This window comes from Hyla sarda, chromosome 1 (genome assembly GCF_029499605.1).
Source record: "Hyla sarda isolate aHylSar1 chromosome 1, aHylSar1.hap1, whole genome shotgun sequence".
In the NCBI taxonomy this organism is placed as follows: domain Eukaryota; kingdom Metazoa; phylum Chordata; class Amphibia; order Anura; family Hylidae; genus Hyla; species Hyla sarda.
The window spans coordinates 116,872,260-116,897,916 of record NC_079189.1 but is presented as its reverse complement, the minus strand read 5'-3'; the positions used below and the strand labels follow the sequence as shown (position 1 = coordinate 116,897,916).

Sequence of the window (25,657 nt, the reverse complement as noted above, 5' to 3'; positions counted from 1 at the left end):
ATCAGTTATTGATATCAGACACTTACCAATAGTATCATGGCTGTGTAAATCCACTTCATTCTGTAGGGAGGAAGTTTTTCCTTCTGGTAAACCTCTTATTGGCTTATAAGGGCCACAGGATTTTGTAGGATCTGGAGTCACATTCTGAAAACCACAGTTATTACCATTTCCATTATATTCAGTCGTACTCTTACAGGTATCATATGTGAGAATAGATAATATATATTTGTAGCTGAACACACACACACACATTTGTAGACAGTAGGATTAGGAGAAGTATGTGAACTGAGTGTAGAAAACATGACATTATTTGTGAAACCTTTTGTGCAGAATTTTTCATACAGTATGGGTCATGCACCACCCTTTGTGTTCCCAAGGTGACCGTACATATTAGATAGATGTGAACAACGGTTGAACAACTATCAAACAAATAATTGTCATTACACCAACACAGCCATGCATGTTACCCTTTACTGACAGTTGTTCAAAATATTTTCTAAAAGTAAAAAAAATAAACTCCATATAGACCGAGACCAAGTTAAAAAAAACTTCGAACCCTAAGTTAACAGCCACTCTGGTGACCCTTGACAGTCCCAGTCTCTATGAAAAAAAAAATGTAGGTAAGGCTGGGTTCACACCACGTTTTGTTAACTACGGTTCCCGTATATGGCTGGGAGGAGGGGGGGCGGGGCTTAATCGCGGCGCCCGCGTATTCGGGAACCGTATTTAATGCATGTCTATGAGCCGACCGGAGTGAACCGCAGCCTCCGGTCGGTTTCGTTTTCGGCCGTATGCGGTTTCCCGACCGCAGGCAAAAACGTGGTCGACCGCGTTTTTGCCTACGGTCGGGAAACCGCATACGGACAAAAACGAAGCCGACCAGAGGATGCGGTTCACGCCAGTCGGCTCATAGACATGCATTAAATACGGTTCCCGAATACGGCTGAGTGCAGGCGCCGCGATTAAGTCCCGCCCCCCTCCTCCCAGCCGTATATGGGAACCGTATTTAACGAAATGTGGTGTGAACCCAGCCTTACCTACATTTTTTTCCCCCTGTAGTCCGTAGGTGGTACAATTTTGTGTGCTGTATATATTATATAAAAATAAATACTGGAAAACTCCATTCATGTAAACTAACTACTCTTTTTCTTCTTGTTGTGGATTTACAATCAGGAGCTTGGTCCACCCCTGACAGCTTGCACCCTATTATTGTAGGTTTTAACCCCTTAAGGACGGAGCCCATTTTCACCTCTAGGACGAAGCCCTTTTTTGCAAATCTGACCACTGTCACTTTAAACATTAATAACTCTGGAATGCTTTCTGTTATCAATCTGATTCTGAGATTGTTTTTTCGTGACATATTCTACTTTAACTTAGTGGTAAAATTTTGTGGTAACTTGCATCCTTTCTTGGTGAAAAATTCCAAAATTTGATGAAAAAATTAAAAAATTTTCATTTTTCTAACTTTGAAGCTCTCTGCTTGTAAGGAAAATGGATATTCCAAATAATTTTTTTTTGGGATTCACATATACAATATGTCTACTATGTATTTCCATCATAAAATTGATGAGTTTTTACTTTTGGAAGACATCAGAGGGTTCAAAGTTCAGCAGCAATTTTCCAATTTTTCACAAAATTTTCAAACTCGCAATTTTTCAGGGACCAGTTCAGGTTTGAAGTGGATTTGAAGGGTCTTCATATTAGAAATACCCCATAAATTACCCCATTATAAAAACTGCACCCCCAAAGTATTCAAAATGACATTCAGTAAATGTTTTAACCCTTTAGGTGTTTCACAGGAAAAGCAGCAAAGTCAAGGAGAAAATTCAAAATCTTCATTTTTTACACTCGCATGTTCTTGTAGACCCAATTTTTGAATTTTTACAAGGGGTAAAAGGAGAAAATGTATACTTATAGCCCAATTTCTCTCGAGTAAGCACATACCTCATATGTCTATGTAAAGTGTTCGGCGGGCGCAGTAGAGGGCTCAGAAGCGAAGGAGCGACAAGGGGATTTTAGAGAGTACGTTTTTCTGAAATGGTTTTTGGGGGGCATGTCACCTTTAGGAAGCCCCTATGGTGCCAGAACAGCAAAAAAAAAACACATGGCATACCATTTTGGAAACTAGACCCCTTGAGGAACGTAACAAGGGATAAAGTGAGCCTTAATACCCCACAGGTGTTTCACGACTTTTGCATATGTAAAAAAAAAAAAAAAAAAAAAAAAAAAAATTTCACTAAAATGTGGGTTTCCCCCCAAATTTCACATTTTTGCAAGGGTTAATAGCAGAAAAGACCCCCCAAAATTTGTAACCCCATCTCTTCTGAGTATGGAGGTACCCCATAAGTGGACCTGAAGTGCACTACGGGCGAACTACAATGCTCAGAAGGGAAGGCGTCATATTTGGCTTTTTGAGAGCAAATTTTGCTCGGGGGGCATGTCGCATTTAGGAAGCCCCTATGGTGCCAGAACAGCAAAATAACCCCCACACATACCATTTTGGAAACTAGACCCCTCACAGAATGTAATGAGGGGTACAGTGAGCATTTACCCCCCACTGGTGTCTGACAGATCTTTGGAACAGTGGGCTGTGCAAAATTTTTCATTTTCACGGACCACTGTTCCAAAGATCTGTCAGACACCTGTGGGGTGTAAATTCTCACTGCACTCCTCATTACATTCCGTGAGGGGTGTAGTTTCCGAAATGGGGTCACATGTGGGTGTGTTTTTTTTTTTTTGCGTTTGTCAGAACCGCTGTTACAATCAGCGACCCCTGTGCAAATCACCTCAAATGTACATGGCGCACTCTCCCTTCTGGGCCTTGTTGTGTGCCCCCAGAGCACTTTGCGCCCACATATGGGGTATCTCCGTACTCGGGAGAAATTGTGTTACAAATTTTGGGGGGCGTTTTTCCCTTTTACCTCTTGTGAAAATGAAAAGTATAGGGCAACACCAGCATGTTAGTGTAAATTTTTTTATTTTTTTACACTAACATGCTGGTGTAGACCCCAACTGTTCCTTTTCATAAGGGGTAAAAGGAGAAAAAGCCCCCCAAAATTTGTTAGGCAATTTCTCCCAAGTACGGCGATACCCCATATGTGACCCTATTCTGTTGCCTTGAAATACGACAGGGCTCCAAAGTGAGAGCGCCATGTGCATTTGAGGCCTGAATTAGGGACTTGCATAGGGGTATTCTACGCCAGTGTTTCCCAAACAGGGCGCCTCCAGCTGTTGCTAAACTCCCAGCATGCCTGGACAGTCAATTGCTGTCCAGAAATGCTGGGAGTTTTTGTTTTGCAAAAGCTGGAGGCTCCATCTTAGAAACACTGCCGTACAATACGTTTTTAATTTTTATTGGAGAAGGGGGGTGGGGGGGCAGTGTACGTGTGTATGTGTAGTGTTTTACTCTTTATTTTATGTTAGTGTAGTGTTTTTATGTTACATTCACACTGGCGGCAGATTACACTGAGTCTCCCGCTAGGAGTTTGAGCTGTGGCGGAAAATTTGCCGCATCTCAAATTTGCAGCGGGGAACTCACTGTAATCTGCCGCCAGTGTGAATGTAGCCTGTACATTCACACGGGAGGGGGGTCAAAACTACAACTCCCAGCATGCACTGACAGACCATGCATGCTGGGAGTTGTAGTTTTGCAACAGCTGGAGGCACACTGGCTGGAAAACCTTGAGTTAGGTTCTATGACCTAACTCAGTATTTTCCAACCAGTGTGCCTCCAGCTGTTGCAAAACTGCAACTCCCAGCATGTACTGATTGCGGAAGGGCATGCTGGGAGATGTAGTTATGCAATGGCTGGAGGCACGCAAGTACAACTCCCAGCATGCCAAGACAGCCTTATGCTGTTCCTGAATGCTGGGAGTTGTAGTTTTGCAAGATTTAGAGGGGTTCAAGTTGTAAATCACTGTCCAGTGGTCTCAAAACTTTGGCCCTCCAGATGTTGCAAAACTACAACTCTCAGCATGCCCAGCCAGCAAACTGCTGTCTGGGCATGCTGAGAGTTGTAGTTTTGCAACATCTGGAGGGCTACAGTTTGAGACCACTTAGTGATCTACAACCTGAACCCCTCTAAATATTGCAAAACTACAAGTCCCAGCATGCCCACACAGCAAACAGCTGTCTGGGCATGCTGGGAGTTGTAGTTTTGCAACATCTGGAGGGCCACGGTTTAGAGACCACTGTAAACTGTGGCCCTCCGGATGTTGCTAGGCAACAACTCACCTAGCAGGACCCGGAAGCCGCCGCCGCCGCCGCCGCACGTGGGGGATCCCCGCATGGAGGATCGCGATCCGGGATCCAGGTAGGGACCTTCGGCGCCGACCCTCCCTGGACGGTTCCCCCGTTCTGCCCGGACACCGATAGGTGGGCAAAGCGGGGGAACCGAACTTTAACCCCCCCTCCCCCGGTCTGCTATCGGTCGGTCGCTCGGCCGACCAATAGCAGGGATAGGAGGGGTGGCAACCCTGCCACCAAACTCCTATCCCTTTAGGGGGATCTAGGGTGTCTCGGACACCTACGATCCCTCTTATTTTCCGGGTCACCGGGTCACCAGTGACCCGTATGACCCGGAATCGCGCAGATCGCAGGTCTGAATTGACCTGCGATTTGCGCGCATCGCGGTCATGGGGGGGTCTCAGGACCCCCCTCGGCGATGTGCCGGGATGCCTGCTGTTAGATAACAGCAGTCATCCCGGTCCGATCACCGCTACCGGTGACGAGGCGCTCCCGGAACCCCGCGACGTACATGTACGTCGCCGCGCGCCAAGTTACACTTCGCGGCGCCGTACATGTACGTCGCTAGTCGTGAAGGGGTTAAAGGAGTACTCCTGCATTTAAAAACGTATCCCCTCTCCAGAGGGACCAATTTCCTGAACGGAGCCCTGAACCTCCCTGTTGCATGGTAAGGTAGATGGCATGTACTCCATGCATTGTCTGTGGGAGCCCTGGAGATACCCAAGTACTGTACTCTGGTATCTCCAGTGCTCTCATAGACAAGGCATTATAGTCTCAAAAGGTCAGACCCATCGATAAGACATTTATATGTTTTAAAACCTGAAGTACCCCTTTAACAGTGCTACCCTACTTTGGCATTTCAAGACAATTAATGTCATTTTTTCCATGTTAATAAAGTCCACTTGCAGATTCTCTATACACATCTGGTTAACATACAATGCCCACATTATTCACTTTATAAACATTGCATTGATAACCAGGCCACATATAATAATATGCATCTTATCTTTATGCCTTGTTATCGCTAAGTTTATTTTATTCCAGAAGCTTTTAAGAAAAAAAAAAAAACGTTTTCACACTTGATTAAATGCAATTTCCTTGCATTTGTACTATACAAGTCTGATACCATATTTCTCTACATGACATGCTGTAATCTATCAAGTGAGATTTGTTTCATCTGAGCTGTCATGCAGTTTTGTTGCCCATTGAGCTCTACCCCTGGAAGTTGATTTCAAAGCTTTATAATACTAATTTATTCAGATGTGGTACAGATTCAACAAAGTCTAAAGAACTTGAACTGTAGAATGAGAATTGTAGCTTTATCAATGCACAATATTAGACATATCAATATTTTAAATTAACCATCCAGTGTACTTCTAGCATTTTATGTTCCGCCATCTCCAAAAAAGTTTTCTGAGTGTTTAATAATTCTGAATGTTTCATAACATGTTATGCCATGTCTTCTTAACCCGATAACGACCACGGACGAGTATAGACGTCTATACTCGTCCATTATTCTCGTGGGTGCTGCCCAGTGCACCCACGAGATCGCGGCAGGGACTCGGCTGTATCACACAGCCGGGACCCTGCTGCACTGCCAGGACTGAAGTAAACTTCGGTCCCGGCAGTTTTAACCCTTACAGCCGCGGTCGGAAGTGACCGCGAGCTGTAAGAGTTATGACAGAGGGAGGGAGCTCCCTCTGTCTCCTCTGCAGCACCCCGCATCGCGATCGCGGGGTGCTGCGTGTAATACGCAGCTGGCCGGGGCCTGCCGCACTGCCGGGAGTGAAGTTCACTTCACTCCCGGCAGTTTAACCCTTACAGCCGCGGTCAGAAGTGACCGCGGGCTGTAAGTGTTATGACAGAGGGAGGGAGCTCCCTCTGTCTCTCCTGCAGCACCCCGCATCGCGATTGCGGGGTGCTGTGTGTGGCCGCACTGCCGGGAGTGAAGTTCACTTCACTCCCGGCAGTTTAACCCTTACAGCCGCGGTCAGAAGTGACCGCGCGCTGTAAGGAGTTCTGACAGAGGGAGGGGGCTCCCTCTGTCTCCTCTGCAGCACCCCGCAGCACGATCGCGGGGTGCTGCTTCATACCTGGGCAGCCGGGGGTCCTACAAAGACCCCCAGGTCTGCCCTGGGTATTGCCTGAAAGGCACGTCCTAATATGCTGCCTTCTAGTGAAAACTGGCAGGCAGCATATAACTATAATGCTTTGGAATACTAAGTATTCCAAAGCATTAAAAAGTGTTAAAAAAAAAAAAAAAAAAAAAAGTGTAAAAATAAATAAAAATGTAATAAAAGTGTAAAAAAAAAAATAAATAAATAATAAAAAAAAAAAAATATCCCTGCTGCGGCTGGGTAGCTTTGTGTGTCCACTCATAGCGGCGGATTTCCCCCCAGCAGTCATGAGCGGACACACTGAGCTACCCAGCCGCAGCAGTGATGGATATATTCGCCATGAGCGGGTGCTTATTCCCACAACATGGCGGATATATCCATCAGGAGCCTTAACTGTCACAGACAGACGCGTTATACCCCCAGCCGACCAAGGACCAATCAGAGAGGTCCCTGGTGCAGCCAATAACTTGTAGGGGTGCGGTATATAAATGGGGTCACTTGTGGGGTGGGGGTACTATTCTGCCCTGAATGCCAAATGGCGCTCCTCTCCTTCTGGGTCCTACCACGCGGCCAAGGAACCATATATGGCCAAAGCGGGGGTATTTCCGAACATGGAACAAGCAGCTAAATAAAATATAGGGTGCATTTCTTTCAATATCAGAAGTGATGTACAAAAAATATGCCCCCCAAATGATGCATTTGTGAAAAATTGCAAATTTCGAATTTTTAACACTGACTTTGTAATAATTCCTGCCAAAAAACTATGGTGTTAAAATACTCACTGTACCCCCTAGCAAATACCTTAAGGGGTCTAGTTTTTAAAATGGGGTCATTTGGGGGGGGGTGTTCCTATGTTCTACTACCTTTTAATTTCTGCAAACCTTGCATAGCACACAAAAAAAGATGTACTTTTCAAATTTTCAAAATTTCGAGTTAAATTGTTAGGCTTCTAACTAATTTAAAATGTTAATTAAAAAAAAAAGACGTCAAAATAAAGTAGACATCTAAAAGTATAAGTTTCATAAACTATTTGGTCAGTATGTATAAATATATGCACCCTATTAGTGTTAAAATAGCAAAAAATCATACTTTTTTGTAAAAATTTCATGATTTTTTGCATTATAAAAAAAAACTACAAATGATATCGGCTTACTTTTACTATGTACATGAAGGACAACTTGTGACAAAAAAACAATGTCAGAATTATCGTGATTGGCAAAACGTTACCAGAGTTATTCTCTAATAAAGACAGACATCCCCGATTTGAAAAAACAGGCCTGGTCTTTCAGGGGCGTACAGGTTTATTTGTATTGGTCCTTAAGGGGTTAAAGGACTATTTCCATCTTATACAGTGATATTTCCATCTCATAAAGTGATTGGGGATGGCTGCAGTCTCTTCATTTTCAGCATCACTAAGGGTCCCAGAAGAGAGATCCCCCCCCCTAAAGTGATGCCATATCCTAACAATATGCCACAACTGTACAATATGGGGATAGCCCTTTAATGCTGGATTGTAAGGATTAGAGATGAGAGAAGTTACAGTGATTCGATTCGTCACAAACTTCTCAGCTCAGCAGTTGATGCCATTAGCCTGCATAAATTAGTTCAGCTTTCAGGTGCTCCGGTGGGCTGAAAAAGGTGGATACAGTCCTAGAAGACTCTCTCCTAGGACTGTATCCACCTTTTCCAGTCCACTGGAGCACCTGAAAGCTGAACTCATTTATGCAGGCTAAAGTCAGCAAACGCTGAGCCGAGAAGTTCGTGACAAATCAAATCACTGTAACTTTGCTGATCTCTAGTAAGGATTTTACTAAATTACTGACATTACTTACCTTCCGAAAATTTGGTTGACAGTTCTGAACGAGCCATTTCGAGTAAATGGATAAGGATCTGTTGGTGGTTAAGTCTTCACACACAAAACCCATACTCTCAGCAAAGAGGGAGGCTAAAAGTGATAGATTTTATTAGTTGCAGTCTTTTTTTTATGGTTATTATGCCGCATTTTCTTGATGCCTCATAAACTGGTCTTTTACATGAAATTTTGCTAAGCAAAATGCTAATCCATTCAAAAAACAGAAGATGGCACTTTATGTTGCCACAAAACCATGTCTTCTAGTATCAGCTTAATTCTCTGTCAATTTAATAATGGTGGTATAGGCTATTCCACTAGAGGAGATTCTAATAACTCCACTATTATTGTTCCAAAGACCAGTGACCTTATAAGAACAGTCATCTTTGCTGCACTGCTATCAAATACATTTACATATGTTTTAGGAAGACCTATAAAAAAAATTAAAAAATATATAAAAAATATTACAAATAAAAACAAACAAACAACAAAAGCCATCCCTTACAGTGTTTCATCATAAAATAATTCAGACGTTTAAAAGAAAAAACAAAAAACATATTACTGTGAAATAAAATACAAATTATAAAAATATCACACATACTATAATACTATAAGAATCTGACAGTTTACAGGAAGGTGGCATAAGTGCTTGGAGTCACAAATTCTGACAACAACCACTCAGTAACAAATAATGATATATTGATGGCAACAGGTATTTTCTTTCTGCAAATAAAGATTTACTTAGATTATAAGACGATCCCCGAAACATTCAGGCATTTAAAGAAAAGAAAAAAAATCAAAGGCTTGAATGTAAAAAGATTACTTTATGGGGAGGGGACACTTCATGTGCCCAATTTCATGTCCATTCTCCCCATTTCATGTCCAATCCCCTCCATTTTAGGTTCCTTCAATGAACATGAAACAGCGGGGATTGGATATGAAACTTCATTCCTTTCCGTTTCACATAATACCTGCCCTCATGTATTTCTGTATTGTTCCACCCATGCGGCTTACGGATTCTGGCACAAACCTCCCAGTAGTGCCTAGTGCTTGGAGGAAGTGACCTTTCACTACTATGCACTGCTGTAAGGTGTACACCAGAGCTGGGCCATGGCCAAAGAGGAGCCAGGTTGCTGCTTCCACTGCTAGATAATGAAATACCATACCTTTTGCCGGCACGCTAAAAATCTAAAACTTACAAAGCAGCAACTTTACAAAAACTTATTTAAGTTACAGCACTCATTCCATTGGCAGCAGCAACCTGGCTTAGTGAGTGGGAGGAAGGTGGTGTGGATGCAGGGACTGAACACAGACTGAAAGAGCCCTGTAATTTTAATGAGGGAGATTTATTAAAACCTCTGCAGAGGAAAAGTTGACCAGTTGCCCATAGCAACCAATCAGATCACTTCCATTTTTCAGAGGCCTTGTTAACCCCCTAAGGACCGGGGGTTTTTCCGTTTTTGCATTTTCGTTTTTTGCTCCTTGCCTTTAAAAAATTGTAACTCTTTCAATTTTGCACCTAAAAATCCATATGATGGCTTATTTTTTGCGCCACCAATTCTACTTTGTAATGACGCCAGTCATTTTGCCCAAAAATCTACGGTGAAACGGAAAAAAAATCATTGTGCGACAAAATTTTTAAAAAAAAATGCCGTTTTGTAACTTTTGGGGGCTTCCGTTTCTACGTAGTACATTTTTCGGTAAAAATGACACCTTATCTTTATTCTGTAGGTCCATACGATTAAAATGATACCCTACTTATATAGGTTTGATTTTGTCGGACTTCTGGAAAAAATAACTACATGCAGGAAAATTAATACGTATTGAGGTATGAGGGCTCATTTTTTGCGCCGTGATCAGAAGTTTTTAACGGTACCATTTTTGCATTGATAGGACTTATTGATCGCTTTTTATTCATTTTTAAATGATATAAAAAGTGACCAAAAATGCACTATTTTGGACTTTGGAATTTTTTTGCGCGCACGCCATTGACCGTGTGGTTTAATTAACGATAGATTTTTATAATTCGGACATTTTTGCACGCGGTGATACCATATATGTTTATTTTTATTTACACTGTTTTTTTTTTATTGGAATAGGGGGGTGATTCAAACTTTTAATAGGGGAGGAGTTAAATGATCTTTATTCACTTTTTTTTTTCACTTTTTTTTGCAGTGTTATAGGTCCCATAGGGACCTAGAGCAGGACCAAGGATGTACCGGTACGTCCTTGGTCCTTAAGGGGTTAAGAATGAAAGAAGCGGGGGGCGTGGCCTGGACGCGCATGACGGAGGACGCTAGATAAGTGAGCTCCGTCTGTCTCCGGCTCTATAGCGGCACAAACCGGCTACATCCTGCATATACCTCTTACACCTGCGTGGCTATCTGTTCTAGAGACTGGTGAGAGATGCCTCGGGCGAAAAAAAAGCAAGAAAAGCCCGTTAAAACTCACTCAGTTCTTTCCAGCAGCGGACTTCCAAGATGGCGCCGGCGGCCTGCCTGCTGCTGGGGCGCTTGAAGCTAGCAGCCACCCTAACTCTCCTGCTTCCAGCGGGTCTGCTTCACCGGGAGGTAAGTCTCCTCAGCTGTCGAGCGGCTCCGGACCGTCGGCCTTATCTCCACTGATATCTCCGGCCTCCTCAACGCTGGCCACGCCCGCTCCCTCACCGCACTCTAGGGCTCGAAGCGGGCTGGTCCCCGGGAGTGCCTCTCCCGCCCTGACGGAAGCAGCCTTGCTGGCGGTTGCTGCTGACCTCTCAGCCACCATACGCAGCGAGATACGCTCGGCAGTGAACAGCATTCACCAAGAACTCCAGACGCTAGGGACCCGAACTGCTCATGTGGAGAACAAGATGGGTGAGCTGACTTCTGCACACAACTTAGTGGTGGACAGCGTTACTGCCCTGGAGGATGAGGTGACGGCCCTAAAAGCCAAGCTAGCTGACATGGAGGATCGTTCCCGTAGGAATAACCTCCGTATAAGGGGGATCCCTGAAGAGGTTAAAGCTGAAGATCTTACTGGCTTTGTAACTGACTTTTTTGCTGCCCTCCTTCCATCTGCCTCAGCACAGGACTTACTCCTGGACAGGGTTCATCGCCTCCCCAAGCCGAAGTCGATTCCTGCAACCTCCCCCAGGGATGTTATCATGAGGGTGCATTTTTTCCACGTTAAGGAACGCCTGATGCTGGCTGCCCGTGCCCCTATCAACCTGCCGGAAAGATTTTCCAAGCTAGCTGTTTTTGCGGATCTGTCCGCCACCACCTTGGCGAAGCGCCGGGAATACGCGGCAGGCACTTCCCTTCTCCGGGCTCATGGTGTACCCTACAAATGGGGTTTCCCCACGAAGATTATCGTTACCTATGGTGGTTCTAAGCATGTGGTATCCACCCCAGAGGCGCTTCTTGAGTGCTGCCGTGCCTGGAATCTTTCTCTTCCTGAGCCGACCGAGAGGGGCTCTCCCGGTCCCAATCTCCCTTTACAGAAGGTCTCAGATGACTGGTCGGTGGTCCATTATGGTAAACGTAAAACCAAGTGAAGTTATGTTAATTTCTATAAGGATGTCATATTGAATGCCGGATAGGCATTTATTGAAATCTGATAAATAAACGTTTGGATAAAAAAGAATGAAAGAAGCGATCTGATTGGTTGCTATGGGCAACTGGTCAACTTTTCCTCTGCAGAGGTTTTGATAAATCTTCCCCAATGTGATTTTGCAAAGTTGCCACTTGGTTATAGATTTATGATTATTGGATACAGAAGGATTTCAGTACTACATGGTGGCCCATTTATATGGATACACCTTAATAAAATGGGAATGGTTGGTGATATTAACTTCCCGTTTGTGGCACATTAGTATATGTGAGGAGGGAAACTTTTCAAGATGGGTGGTGACCATGGTGGCCATTTTGAAGTCGGCCATTTTGAATCCAACTTTAGTTTTTTAAATAGGAAGAGGGTCATGTGACACATCAAACTTATTGGGAATTTCACAAGAAAAACAATGATGTGCTTGGTTTTAACGTAACTTTATTCTTTCATGAGTTATTTACAAGTTTCTGACCACTTATAAAATGTGTTCAATGTGCTGCTCATTGTGCTGGATTGTCAATGTAACCCTGTTCTCCCACTCTTCACACACTGATAGCAACACCGCAGGAGAAATGCTAGCACAGGCTTCCAGTATCCGTAGTTTCAGGTGCTGCAGAATGGGCAAAACAAAAATTGGAACAGGACCCTCAGTTTTCGCAGAAGATTTTGTTCAGTGATGAGGCAAACTTTTATGTGAATGGTGAAGTTAAACAAAACCACCGCTATTGGTCTGACACTAACCCACATTGGATAGATCCCTCCAAGACTGTTGGAACACAAAAATTGATGATATGGTGTGGTATATGGGGTACAAAGATAGTGGGGCCATTCTTCATCAATGGAAACCTCAAGGCCACTGGATATGCGAAATTGCTACATGATGATGTGTTTCCCTCTTGATGCACTGAAGCTGGCACGCTCCCCGAGTTATTCCAGCAAGATGGTGCACCACCACATTATGGGTGTCAGGTCCGAGCATTCCTAGATGAACCGTTTCCTGGAAAGTGGATTGGTCACTGACCCTCTAAGACTTTTATCTTTGGGGTCATCTGAAGGCAATTGTCTATACTGTGAAGATACGAGATGTGCAGCACCTGAAACTACGGATACTGGAAGCCTGTGCTAGCATTTCTCCCACCACCACATTATGGGTGTCAGGTCCGAGCATTCCTAGATGAACAGTTTCCTGGAAAGTGGATTGGTCATGGTGGGCCAGTTGAATTGCCCCCAAGGTCTCCCGATCTGACCCCCTTAGACTTTTATCTTTGGGGGTCATCTGAACGCAATTGTCTATACTGTGAAGATACGAGATGTGCAGCACCTGAAACTACTCATACTGGAAGCCTGTGCTAGCATTTCTCCTGCAGTGTTGCTATCAGTGTTTGAAGAGTGGGAGAAGAGGGTTGCATTGACAATCCAACACAATGTGCAGCACATTGAACACATTTTATAATTGGTCAGAAACTTGTAAATAACTCATGAAAGAATAAAGTTACGTTAAAACCAAGCACAACATTGTTTTCCTTGTGAAATTCCCAATAAGTTTGATGTGTCATATGACCCTCTTCCTATCGAAAAAACTAAAGTTGGATTCAAAATGGCCGACTTCAAAATGGCCGCCATGGTCACCACCCATCTTGAAAAGTTTCCCCCCTCACATATACTAATGTGCCACAAACAGGAAGTTAATATCACCAACCATTCCCATTTTATTAAGGTGTATCCATATAAATGGCCCACCCTGTATTTTAGGTATACTGCTATGATTTTAACCATTTATAGTGGTTTCAGTTCTAGTCTTAATTAACTTACTTTTTTATGTAACCTGGTGGTGAGTGCAAGTTTGACACACTTGAGAAAGGGTACCCGCGAAACATCACGGATCTGAGCAGTTTGGCATGTCCACATTTACTCATTTCTGTGGGGAGCAACCTGGATCAACTGGAGTAAAGAGTCCAATAGATAGAAAGATCTGCTACTTACAACACTTTGGGTGATATAAACTGCATTATTTTGTATGTTTTTCACTACTTTGTATGTCATGTGGCAGTAAACAGAGTTTCCCTATTGATACACACTACACCTGAGTGCCTGTCTAATGTCCAACTCTCTATTGTTAAAATGTGCAGCATATTTGCCTTGTGTGAACATACTCTTAGTCTACTTGTACAGTTATCAAAGCTGAGCATGTGGGTGGTTCAGAATTCAAGCTTATTGCCATGTATGTTAAAATCACACCTTACCCAGAGGCAATAACCTTCACCATCTTTCCATGACCATTTGTGAATTGAAACCAAGCACTACAAAGTCTTTTTCATAGATAAAAAGAAAATATATTACAAAATAAGAGGTGAAAGCAAACATTACAACAACTCATATGTACATACCAGATTCCCCAACTAGAAATGTGTGCTTTGTGTGCTCCATGACCGCTCTGGCCACACCTATGGCATTTTTAATTCTTCTAAGATTGGCTACTGCCCCAACTTCCATTGTATTTCTGAAAAAAGGATGTATGCAATTCAGTCAATTAGATAACTTTGTGCACCGCTGTTTGCAGTACCGGAACATAGACTCATCACTATTTTGACAGGAGTCCCTGCTCCTACCTTGGCAGCCACGGTTACATCTCAGGCCAGACAGGAGGTATACTTTGTATACCTCATGCCTAGCAAGGAACATACAGTAAAATCAGTGATCTGTATAGATCAATGGTTTACTGTAACTGCTAGCTGGATTTTGTGCTCTTTGCCGGGCCAGCAAGGAAAGAGTTACAGAGTAAATCCTAAAAAATGAGATTGCAATATCATAAAATAGCTTAGGGTGCCCTGTTCACACACCTTTTTACAGTTTCTTAAGCAGCGCTAGTTAACTCCTCGGGGGAAGGGGGGGGGGAATACAGTATACGGCCATCTATAAAGATGGCTGTATACTATATATGTGAGCAGAGATATCCACTTACCCTCCCTTTGTTCCTGCTCTGGCCTGTTTCTATGTAGCCCTGCCTCTAGTGATGATGTCACTAGAGGTGGGACTACACAGGGGTGGTAAGACAGGCTCTGTTCACATTTGTTTACAGAAGGCCAACCCTTTTTTGCATTTTATGGATATTTTTTTTCTTCTTGTTCGTGAATGCAAAGGACTATTTCAGATTAAGTGGACGTTTTTTTTTTTTTTGTTGTTTTCAATAAAATGATAAGCGAGGACTGTGGAGGGAGTGTTTTTTATAACAAAAAAATAATAATGTTTTTGTTTTTTTTCTTAATCAAATTACCTTAAAGGCTTAGTAGTGGAAGACATCTCAGAGTCCATAACTAAGCCAGGGTGTAACATTGGCCTCAAATACAGTTAGTGCTAACCCTCAACTATTATCCCGGTACCCACCACCACCAGGGTACCCGAAAGACTGGGGAGGGACAAAACCAATGGCTTTCGCCCACCTTGGTAAATGCTGCTATGAGAAAAATAATTGAAATTTGTTAAAAAAAATAAATTAAAAAAAAGTAATACTATATATATATATATATATATATATATATATATATATATATATATATATATATATATTCTGATGTATTATTGGTATTTGTATGTGAATTGACATATTGAGTGAATCCTATCATTTGACAACATCCAATTTTACTTTTTATTGCTTATTCACAGATATCCGACATTCTACTGGGGAACACCTCCACACTGACCAGCATATATATTTTTCTTACTAGAAGACATCTATATTTTGGGATCAAGTCGGATTGCCAATCTATACCTTTTCACGGTGTATTCTTAGGCTATTGGGGATCACAGAAAAGACCAGGACACCAGCAGCAGAACCTCCCCCGTACTGGGGACCAATAGGGTAGGGTCCTAACAGTTTATTGGATGACGTTTCTGTCCTAGTAGTGATCGTCCTATCTTGACTGATGTCAGCTGACCTGTCCAGGCATCCATGGACGCTGATGTTTGGACACCTACCTGGTGTGGACTATAGGAGGTGCTGCAGGTGTGAAGGAAGGGTCTATTGTGATTTGCCCCAAAACTATGCCTAGGCCCACTTGTAACATGACAGAAGGGATCGGGGCGCATGCGTGTACTGAATGAGTTACCATTACCATGGTTACCATGATGCTTTGTTTTTATTGGTTGCAGCAATCCGCCCTCTTCCTGACGTGGGCCTTTTTACCTAGCGCCTGCGCACTGATCTTTTATCCACGCTAGTGTGGTTTGTGTGTATTAAGAAGCCGGGTACAGTGGTGAGTGTCCGCTTTTTAATTACTCCAGCATCAATTATATTTGTTTTTCATCATGCACTTTACACTGGCACCTATTTGGAGTAACACTCCTCTGAAATTTTGCACTATTTGTACTACAGGGTGGGCCATTTATATGGATAAGCCTTAATAAAATGGGAATGGTTGGTGATATTAACTTCCTGTTTGTGGCACATTAGTATATGTGAGGGGGGAACTTTTCAAGATGGGTGTGACCATGGCGGCCATTTTGAATCCAAATTTTGTTTTTTCAATAGGGAGAGGGTCATGTGACACATCAAACTTATTGAGAATTTCACAAGAAAAACAATGATGTGCTTGGTTCTAACGTAACTTTATTCTTTCATGAGTTATTTAAAAGTTTCTGATCACTTATAAAATGTGTTCAATGTGCTGCCCTTTGTGTTGGATTGCTAATGCAACCCTCTTCTCCCACTCTTCACACACTGATAGCTACACCGCAGGAGAAATGCTAGCACAGGCTTCCAGTATCCGTAGTTTCAGGTGCTGCACATCTCGTATCTTCACAGCATAGACAATTGCCTTCAGATGACCCCAAAGATAAAAGTCTAAGGGGGTCAGATCGGGAGACCTTGGGGGCCATTCAACTGGCCCATGATGACCAATCCACTTTCCAGGAAACTGTTCATCTAGGAATGCTCATACATTGGATAGATCCCTCCAAGACTGTTGGAACACAAAAATTGATGGTATGGTGTGGTATATGGGGTACAAAGATAGTGGGGCCATTCTTCATCAATGGAAACCTCAAGGCCACTGGATATGCGAAATTGCTACATGATGATGTGTTTCCCTCTTTATGCACTGAAGCTGGCACGTTCCCTGAGTTTTTCCAGTAAGATGGTGCACCACCACATTATGGGTGTCAGGTCCGAGCATTCCTAGATGAACCGTTTCCTGGAAAGTGCATTGGTCATGGTGGGCCAGTTGAATGGCCCCCAAGGTCTCCCGATCTGACCCCCTTAGACTTTTATCTTTGGGGTCATCTGAACGCAATTGTCTATACTGTGAAGATACGAGATGTGCAGCACCTGAAACAACTCATACTGGAAGCCTGTGCTAGCATTTCTCCTGCGGTGTTGCTATTAGTGTGGGAAGAGTGGGAGAAGAGGGTTGCATTGACAATCCAACACAATGGGCAGCACATTGAACACATTTTATAAGTGGTCAGAAACTTGTAAATAACTCATGAAAGAATAATGTTACGTTAAAACCAAGCACATCATTGTTTTTCTTGTGAAATTCCCAATAAGATTGATTGTCACATGATCCTCTTCTTATTGAAAAAACTAAAGTTGGATTCAAAATAGCCGCCATGGTCACCACCCATCTTGAAAAGTTTCCCCCCCTCACATTTACTAATGGGCCACAAACAGGAAGTTAATATCACCAACCATTCCCATTTTATTAAGGTGTGTCCATATAAATGGCCCACCCTGTAGATTATGCACTATAATAGTTTGATGAATATTTTAATACTTTGATAATTGTAAAATTTTTAAATTATGATGTTATGCACTTTTATTGATTGATGTACACTTTTCAGGGGATATTTAAGAACCTCCTATTTGATTCACTTGCTATGCTTGAGAAAGGAGGCGAGAGCACTTTGTGTTGTGAGGATGCAATAAACACTGCACTTTATTGAACTTCCATGTGTGCTGTGATCCTTTCTTTTGGAGATTATATATATCCACCCCCTAATAAGAATTCTAATCACGCCCCTTTTCCCCATTTTTCTAATATAGAATCGTTAAAAAAAAAAAAAAGTTTACATATTTGGTGTCCCTGCAACATGAATCATTAAAAATGAATACAAAGCCTTCCAAAAGTTCACTGTAAACAACCATGGTACTGATAAACAAAAGATCATGGCGAAAAATATAAGTCCTCCTGCAGCCCCATGGACAGAAAAATAAATAAGCTATGGGGTAAATTTTTAGCATTTTCAAAAAAAAAAAAAAAGTTAAAGGGGTACTCTCGTGTTTGGCAACTTATCCCCTGTGCACAGGATAGGGGATAAATGTCTGTTCATGGGCATTCTGACCGTCAGATCTCCAGAACAGCACCTAACTGTCCCAGTGCACAGAGCGCAAGGTTGACTACCCCCCCTCCATGCATCTCAATAGGAGCATTCGGAGATACAGGACATACATAGGAGGTAAATAAAAAAATTTGGATTGGTCGTTAAAGGGTTAATGGAGCCCTAAAAGAGTTTTCTGCATGGGGCCTCTAGTGTACCTCCATGTGTCTTCGGTTTCATACAAATCATCTGCATCCAGAAGAAATAAAATTAAAGGGGTACTCCCGTGGAAACTTTTTTTTTTTTTTTTTTTTTTTTTTATGAACTGGTGCCAGAAAGTTAAACAGATTTGTAAATTACTTCTATTAAAAAAAATCTTAATCCTTTTAGTACTTTTTAGCAGCTGTATGCTACAGGGGAAATCCTTTACTTTAGCAATTACTTTTTTGTGTTGTCCACAGTGCTCTCTGCTGGCACCTCTGTCCGTGTCAGGAACTGTCCAGAGCAGCATACGTTTGCTATGGGGATTTTCTACTGCTCTGGACAGTTCCTGTGACGGGCATCAGGTGTCGGCAGAGAGCACTGTGAACAACACAAAAAGGTTATATATATATATATATATATATATATATATATATATATATTTATATATTCCACCAGAGTACCCCTTTAATTGTATATTCCTTCAGAAGCAAAGCATATCTTCATACAGGGCTCAGAGGCTTTATGGCTCTACACTAGAGAGCTACATACCCTATTGGGGGGGGGGATTTATCAAGGGTGCTGTAGGTGAACAAATTTTGTTCACCTTTAATTTGTGTGGTGGTAATGGGTACGTGTGCCAAATTTATTAAATGGTGCAGGGCATGTGAAAAATATGGCACTGGTATCCATTTTTTTGCAATTACATTTCATTACGCCACTTTGTATGGTTCCACTTCGGTGACTTTTTCTGCCACTTTGTAAACTGTTGTGCCAAAACGTGCAACTTTTTACGACTGCTGTCCACGGCTAGTTTTGGAAACCAGGTCTGGGTTGATGTAGCTTTGCGAAAAATTCCCTATGCTAAATCCACGGCAAAAAATTAGCCAGACTATAGCATAACGACACAATGTTAGAAAAAGCTTCTAAAGCAAAAATCTATTAACGGCAACTGCGAGAAATAAACCCCACAAAAACAGGATAAAACCAATGATAAATTCTACTCTGTGCATTGCTGTGCAGGTCTGTGCCCAGGGCATTACTGTGTACATGAGGACGGTAATATGTAACCTGAGTGCTGGCAGATAAATGAAAAAAAAAAAAAAGTGCAATGTTAGGGTATGTTCACACTGCAGAATTGTAGTGGAATTGAAGAGGTATAATAACGGTCAGTTTTTATTTTATTTTTATTTATTTTTTTAAACACCATTTGCTTCCTTGTGTGGAATTCATGCGGAATTTCCACATGGGATTCCGTGCGAAACTCATTTTGTGCGTCTATTCACATGTACAGGATCCTGCTCAGATTTGGTGCGCATGATTTGAAACTGCCAATTAGAAGCTGTGCTCAGTCATTTAGTTTACATTGAAATCTGCATCAGAAAATCCTGTGCATCAAATCTGTGCAGGATCCTGTACGTGTGAATGTACCCTGTCTGCAGAAAAAAAGTCCTGTTGACTTCAATGGGCTTTTACTCCCGGATTCCTCAGTGTGAACAAGGCTGTGGAAAATCCATTAAAGTCAATGGAACTGACTTATCTGGAGCAGAATAAGCGAGTGGACTTACTTGAGTTAATTCCTCTCCAATACCCTAAACTGCAAGATGTAGAGAAATACATTGTTGTTACCCATTCATGATCATAGCATCCAGTGTTGTTTCTCCAGATTCATCAGGGCTCCCTCCATATCCCACAGTGCCATCACACTGGTCAACCTCGCACTGGGCACAGCCCTTCTCTACAGCATCCAGGGCAGACCCACCAGCCGACAGAGCTTTCCAAGCTGAGGAACAAGAAGAGCACAACCTTAGTCACTGCATATTGGAAGAACGGGCAGACATCACTTGGTTCTTCGGGATCTGGCTAGCTTGACCCGTGTGCTAGAATATCTATGGGCGTATATGCCTATTCATGGGACCCTATTCGTCTGGCACAGGGTTAACTCCCACCATCCTTTTTTTTTTTTGGTCCCTGCCCATTGCCCATCTATCCCTAACCCCCTCCCTGCCTTTAATTTTTTTTTTGCTATCTGAGAAATGGCTTTTTGTCTGCCTGGTAGTGTGCTCACTTACCAGGCAGGCTTCCCCAGCAGGCGCAACGTCACTGGTGCCTGCTGGGGGGGGCTGACTTCTGCCCTTAGTTCACCTATACAGCCTCCAGCTGTTTCACCACTACAACTCCGCTGTTTCACCACTACAACTTCCAGCTTGCCCTGACATCTATTGGCTGTCAGGGCATGCTGGGAGTTATAGTGGTGAAACAACTGGGGGCACCCTGTGTTGAAAACAATAACTTTGTTAGGGCCGCGGCGCTACCCTGAACCCCGCTCTCTCCCCTCCCCCCCCCCCATTGAAAACAATAGTTTTGTCAGGGAGGCAGCACTACCCCGAACCCCGCTCTCCCCCCACCCTGCAAAAGCCATACCCGAGTGCAGAGCAGCAGCAGCGGCGGCGCGTATATTCCGGGAGGCAGGGCCGGCGTCTGAGGCCAGGGAGCCAATGCTCGCTCCTGCCTGTCTGACAGGCAGGGAGCGAGCGCAGGCTGAATGAATTAGGACCGATTGCCCAGCTGACATCGGTCCGGATTCAAGCGTAACGTCACGCCAGCCTGCAGCTGACCACTAGGAGGGAGACCCCTAGTGGCCGGTTTTCAAAATTTAAATAAACAAATAAAAAAATAAAAAATTATGGATTTATATTAGAGATATGTTGTAGTATATAAGTACTACAACATATCAAGAAAAGGTTTGGTGACAGTGCCCATTTAAAGGCTGGCCTTTACATATGTGCTGGACCAGTACTGACAAAATCACTATAGGCTTGCATTGAGGGGCAGAGTGGACGTCACACGCCGCCTGCCCAGTGGTCGCAGGTAATCAGACCCGGAGCAAACATGCTCCGGGGACTGATTTTAACTGGGGTGCTGCGTGCAAGATTACGGGGGATCCCCAGCGGCAGGACCCCTGCGATCAGGCATCTTATCCCCTATCCTTTGGATAGGGGATAAGATGTCTAAACGCCGGAGTACCCCTTTAAGGTTAGGTTCACACTGCAGGCAGGGATTCCATCTGGCAGTCGTCTAAAAAAACCTTCAGCAGTGCGATTTTACGGCCCTGCGCCATCACCATTGACGGCAATGCAGTACGCATGTAATTCCGCCAAAAGAATGAACATGTTTCGGTAGATCTTAGGGTCCCCCACGATCTGCAACTTATCCCCTATCCTATGGGGGATAAGTTGTTCACCACTGGACGACTCCTTTAACAACTCCAATGAAAGGAACAGGTAGAGTGCCAGCAATAAATGGATAATATGTTTCCCAACCATGCAGCCTGCAGCTCTTGCAAAACTACAAATCCCAGCATGCCCAGACAGCCAAAGGCTGTCTGGGCATGCTGGGAGTTGTAGTTTTGCAATGGCTTTAAGCACCCTGGTGGATAAATACTGATCTAAAATTATAGAAAAGTCACAACACAGAATACTGTGGTATTTTCCCTCTTGGTATAACTAGGGAGGGACACTGTTTGCTGATAAGGTTGGAGCACAGCTCGGAGACCCCTCTAGTGGGTCACGTGATGGATTAGTCTATACAGTGACCTGAGCTGGGAATCCTCACATACAGTCACACAGCGACAGCATTACGTAATATCGCGATACTTCATGCCCCGGTCCAGTGTCTAGGTAGGGTATACCCCACAGACAGCAGTAACACGGCCGCTCCTTGCCTCACCTGCCTGGGTGGCGCTGTGGAAGGGCCATGTGGTGACGACCAGGGGTAGCGGGGGTTGCGAGTATACGGCATATAGCTGAGCCGCCAGCACGTACAGCACCGTGGAGCTGCTGCTGCCGCCCTCCATCTATACCGGAAATACAGCTGTGTACTCGGAGGGCGGAAGACGGCTCAGGGAGAGGCTGTGTACGGGAGCCTTATAACATTCGTAAGAGAACGGGATTTTATAGGTGTATATGGGAGCCTCATAGGCAGCAGTCATATTAGGGATAGATATATAGGGGGAGATTTATCAAAACTTGTGGAGAAGAAGAATGGTGCAGTTGCTATAGCAACCAATTAGATAGCTTCTTTCATTTTTAAATAGGCCGCTGAAAAAAAAAGAAGCAATCTGATTGGTTGCTATGGACAACTGCACAATTCTTTCTCTACACAGGTTTTGATACATCTGCCACACAGCGCCCAGTGGAGTGACGATATATACTGTTATAATACAGCCTGGCCCAGCACAACCTACTGCCCTAATAATTCCCCTATATAGTGCCTACATATTACACAGTGCTGTGCGGAACTACCGCGTATGTTCCCAATGGAGCTTACGCTCTAAATGCCACATTAAAGGGGTAGTCCAGTGCTGAAAAACTAAGGATAGTACAGGGTGGGCCATTTATATGGATACACCTTAATAAAATGGGAATGTTTGGTGATATTAACTTCCTGTTTGTGGCACATTAGTATATGTGAGGGGAGAAACTTCAAGATGGGTAGTGACCATGGCGGCCATTTTGAAGTCGGACATTTTGAATCCAGCTTTTGTTTTTTTCAATAGGAAGAGGGTCATGTGACACATCAAACTTATTGGGAATTTAACAAGAAAAACAATGATGTGCTTGGTTTTAACGTAATGTTATTCTTTCAGGAGTTATTTACATGTTTCTGACCACTTATAAAATGTGTTCAAGTTTCTGCCCATTGTGTTGGATTGTCAATGCAACCCTCTTCTCCCACTCTTCACACACTGATAGCAACACCGCAGGAGAAATGCTAGCACAGGCTTCCAGTATCCGTAGTTTCAGGTGCTGCACATCTCGTATCTTCACAGTATAGACAATTGCCTTCAGATGACCCCAAAGATAAAAGTTTAAGGGGGTCAGATCGGGAGACCTTGGGGGCCATTCAACTGGCCCACGATGACCAATCCACTTTCCAGGAAACTGTTCATCTAGGAATGCTCAGACTTGACACCCATAATGTGGTGGTTCACCATCTTTCTGGAAAAACTCAGGGAACGTGCCAGCTTCAGTGCATAAAGAGGGAAACACATCATCATGTAGCAATTTCGCATATCCAGTGGCCTTGAGGTTTCTATTGATGAAGAATGGCCCCACTATCTTTGTACCCCATATACCACACCATACAATCAATTTTTGTGTTCCAACAGTCTTGGAGGGATCTATCTAATGTGGGTTACTGTCAGACCAATAGCGGTGGTTTTGTGAGTTAACTTCCCCATTCACATAAAAGTTTGCCTCATCACTGAACAAAATCTTCTGTGTAAACTGAGGGTCCTGTTCCAATTTTTGTTTTGTCCATTCTGCCGCACCTGAAACTAGGGATCGACCGATATCTTTTTTTTAGGGCCGATACCGATAATCGGTGCAGGTTAGGGGCGATAGCCGATAACTTATACCAATATTCCGGTATAAGTTATCGGCTATTTAACCCCCTGCGACACCGCTGCAGATCATTGATTTAAAGCGGGCGCTTTAAATCAATTATCTGCAGTGGCTTTTGCGGGGCCATAGGCCGCCACCGCCACCACCCGCTTCTCTCCCCCTACCTGTCAGGGTGGTCCGGGCCATCCATCCTTCCTGTAGTGTCCGGGGGCGTTCCGGGTGGAGGGTGAACCGGTCCGGGCTGTCCTTCTTCTCCGGTGGTCATCTTCTCCACTCCGGGCAGGCTCCGGCCTAGTAACGCTGCATAGACGCCGCTGCGCAGTGACTGCCGGAGAAGAAGGACAGCCCGAACCAGTTCTCTCTTCACCCAGAACGCCCCCGGACACTACAGGAAGGATGGATGGCCCGGACCACCCCCATTACGGGTAAGTATAATTTTTTTATTGACTCGGAGGGTGGGGGAGGGGCCCGACCGATATAGTGGTATGGGCAAAAATCCATACCGGTATACCGCCCAGCATCACGGTGGGGGGTGCGACGCGGTGTGGCGGGTCGGGGGCCGGGGGGGGTGGCGGTCGCGGTGCGGTGGGGGCGGGGCATTATCGGCTTATCGACAAGATAATTGCCGATACCGATAATGCCCAAAATCGTGATTATCGGCCGATAATATCGGCCATACCGATAATCGGTCGATCCCTACCTGAAACTACGGATACTGGAAGCCTGTGCTAGCATTTCTCCTGCGGTGTTGCTATCAGTGTGTGAAAAGTGGGAGAAGAGGGTTGCATTGACAATCCAACACAATGGGCAGCACATTGAACACATTTTATAAGTGGTCAGAAACTTGTAAATAACTCATGAAAGAATAAAGTTATGTTAAAACCAAGCACATCATTGTTTTTCTTGTGAAATTCCCAATACGTTTGATGTGTCACATGACCCTCTTCCTATTGAAAAACAAAAGTTGGATTCAAAATGGCCGACTTTAAAATGGTCACCATGGTCACCACCCATCTTGAAAAGTTTCCCCCCTCACATATACTAATGTGCCACAAACAGGAAGTTAATCTCACCGACCATTCCCATTTTATTAAGGTTTATCCATATAAATGACCCACCCTGTAGAATAGTTTCAGATTGCTGGGGGTCCAACCGCTTGGGTCCTCCGCGATCCCCTGTACGGGGCCCCGGCTCACTGGCTAGATAGCGGGTGTCGACCACCGCTCAAAGCGGTGGCTGAGACGCACCCTCAATACATCGCTTTGACAGAGCCGGAGATTGCCGAAGGCAGCGATCCGGCTCTGCCATAGAGTTGTATTGAGGGTGCGTGTCAGCCGCCACTTTGTGCAGTGGTCAACACGCTTCCGGGGCCTCGTACAGGAGATCGCGGGGGGCCCCAGCACTTGAACCCCCCCCCCACGATCTGAAACTATTCCCCTATCCTTAGGATAGGGATACCTTTTTCAGCACTGGATATCTCCTTTAACCCCTTCTCTCTCAGGCCATTTTTCAATTTCACACTTTCATTTTTTCCTTCTCACCTTCTAAAAATCAAAAAGCTCTAAATTTTCCACATACAGAGCCATATGGGGGCTTGTTTTTTGCTTCACTAATCCTACTTTGCCCCACAAATCAATAATTTCACCATAAAATCTACAGCAAAACCAGAAAATAAATATTTGTGGGGCAAAAAAAACCTAAACATTTTGTCAATTTTGGGAGCTTCCGATTCTACGCAGTGCACTTGTCAGTACAAATGACACGTTATCTTTATTCTGTAGGTCCATATGGTTACAAGGATACCTAATTTATGTAGGTTTTATTTTATTTTACTACTTTAAAAAAATTATAACTACATGCACCAAAATTTGTATGTTTAACCTCTTCAGGACATAGGGCGTATGAATACGCCTTGCATCCCGAGTCCTTAAGGACCG

General features: G+C 43.8%; 1 protein-coding gene and 1 long non-coding RNA gene across 3 annotated transcripts in view; one reads left to right on the top strand and one right to left on the bottom strand.

Annotated features, from left to right (window-relative positions):
• Positions 1-22,251, bottom strand: part of AGA (aspartylglucosaminidase) — a 44,609-nt gene extending 22,358 nt beyond the window's left edge. Inside the window, exons 1-5 of one of the 2 annotated variants that reach the window (XM_056560556.1) lie at positions 22,045-22,251; positions 19,945-20,098; positions 14,187-14,299; positions 8,195-8,307; positions 27-144 (exon numbers count right to left, since the gene is read on the bottom strand). In XM_056560556.1, the coding sequence (XP_056416531.1) occupies positions 27-144; positions 8,195-8,307; positions 14,187-14,299; positions 19,945-20,098; positions 22,045-22,171 (625 nt within the window). In that variant the 5' untranslated portion in view covers positions 22,172-22,251. The remainder of the gene's footprint in view (positions 1-26; positions 145-8,194; positions 8,308-14,186; positions 14,300-19,944; positions 20,099-22,044) is intronic. The other variant, XM_056560562.1, reaches the window with a different exon arrangement.
• Positions 21,920-25,657, top strand: part of LOC130357834 (uncharacterized) — a 108,067-nt gene continuing 104,329 nt past the window's right edge. Inside the window, exon 1 of the long non-coding RNA XR_008889290.1 lies at positions 21,920-21,995. This is a non-coding gene — a long non-coding RNA (uncharacterized LOC130357834). The remainder of the gene's footprint in view (positions 21,996-25,657) is intronic.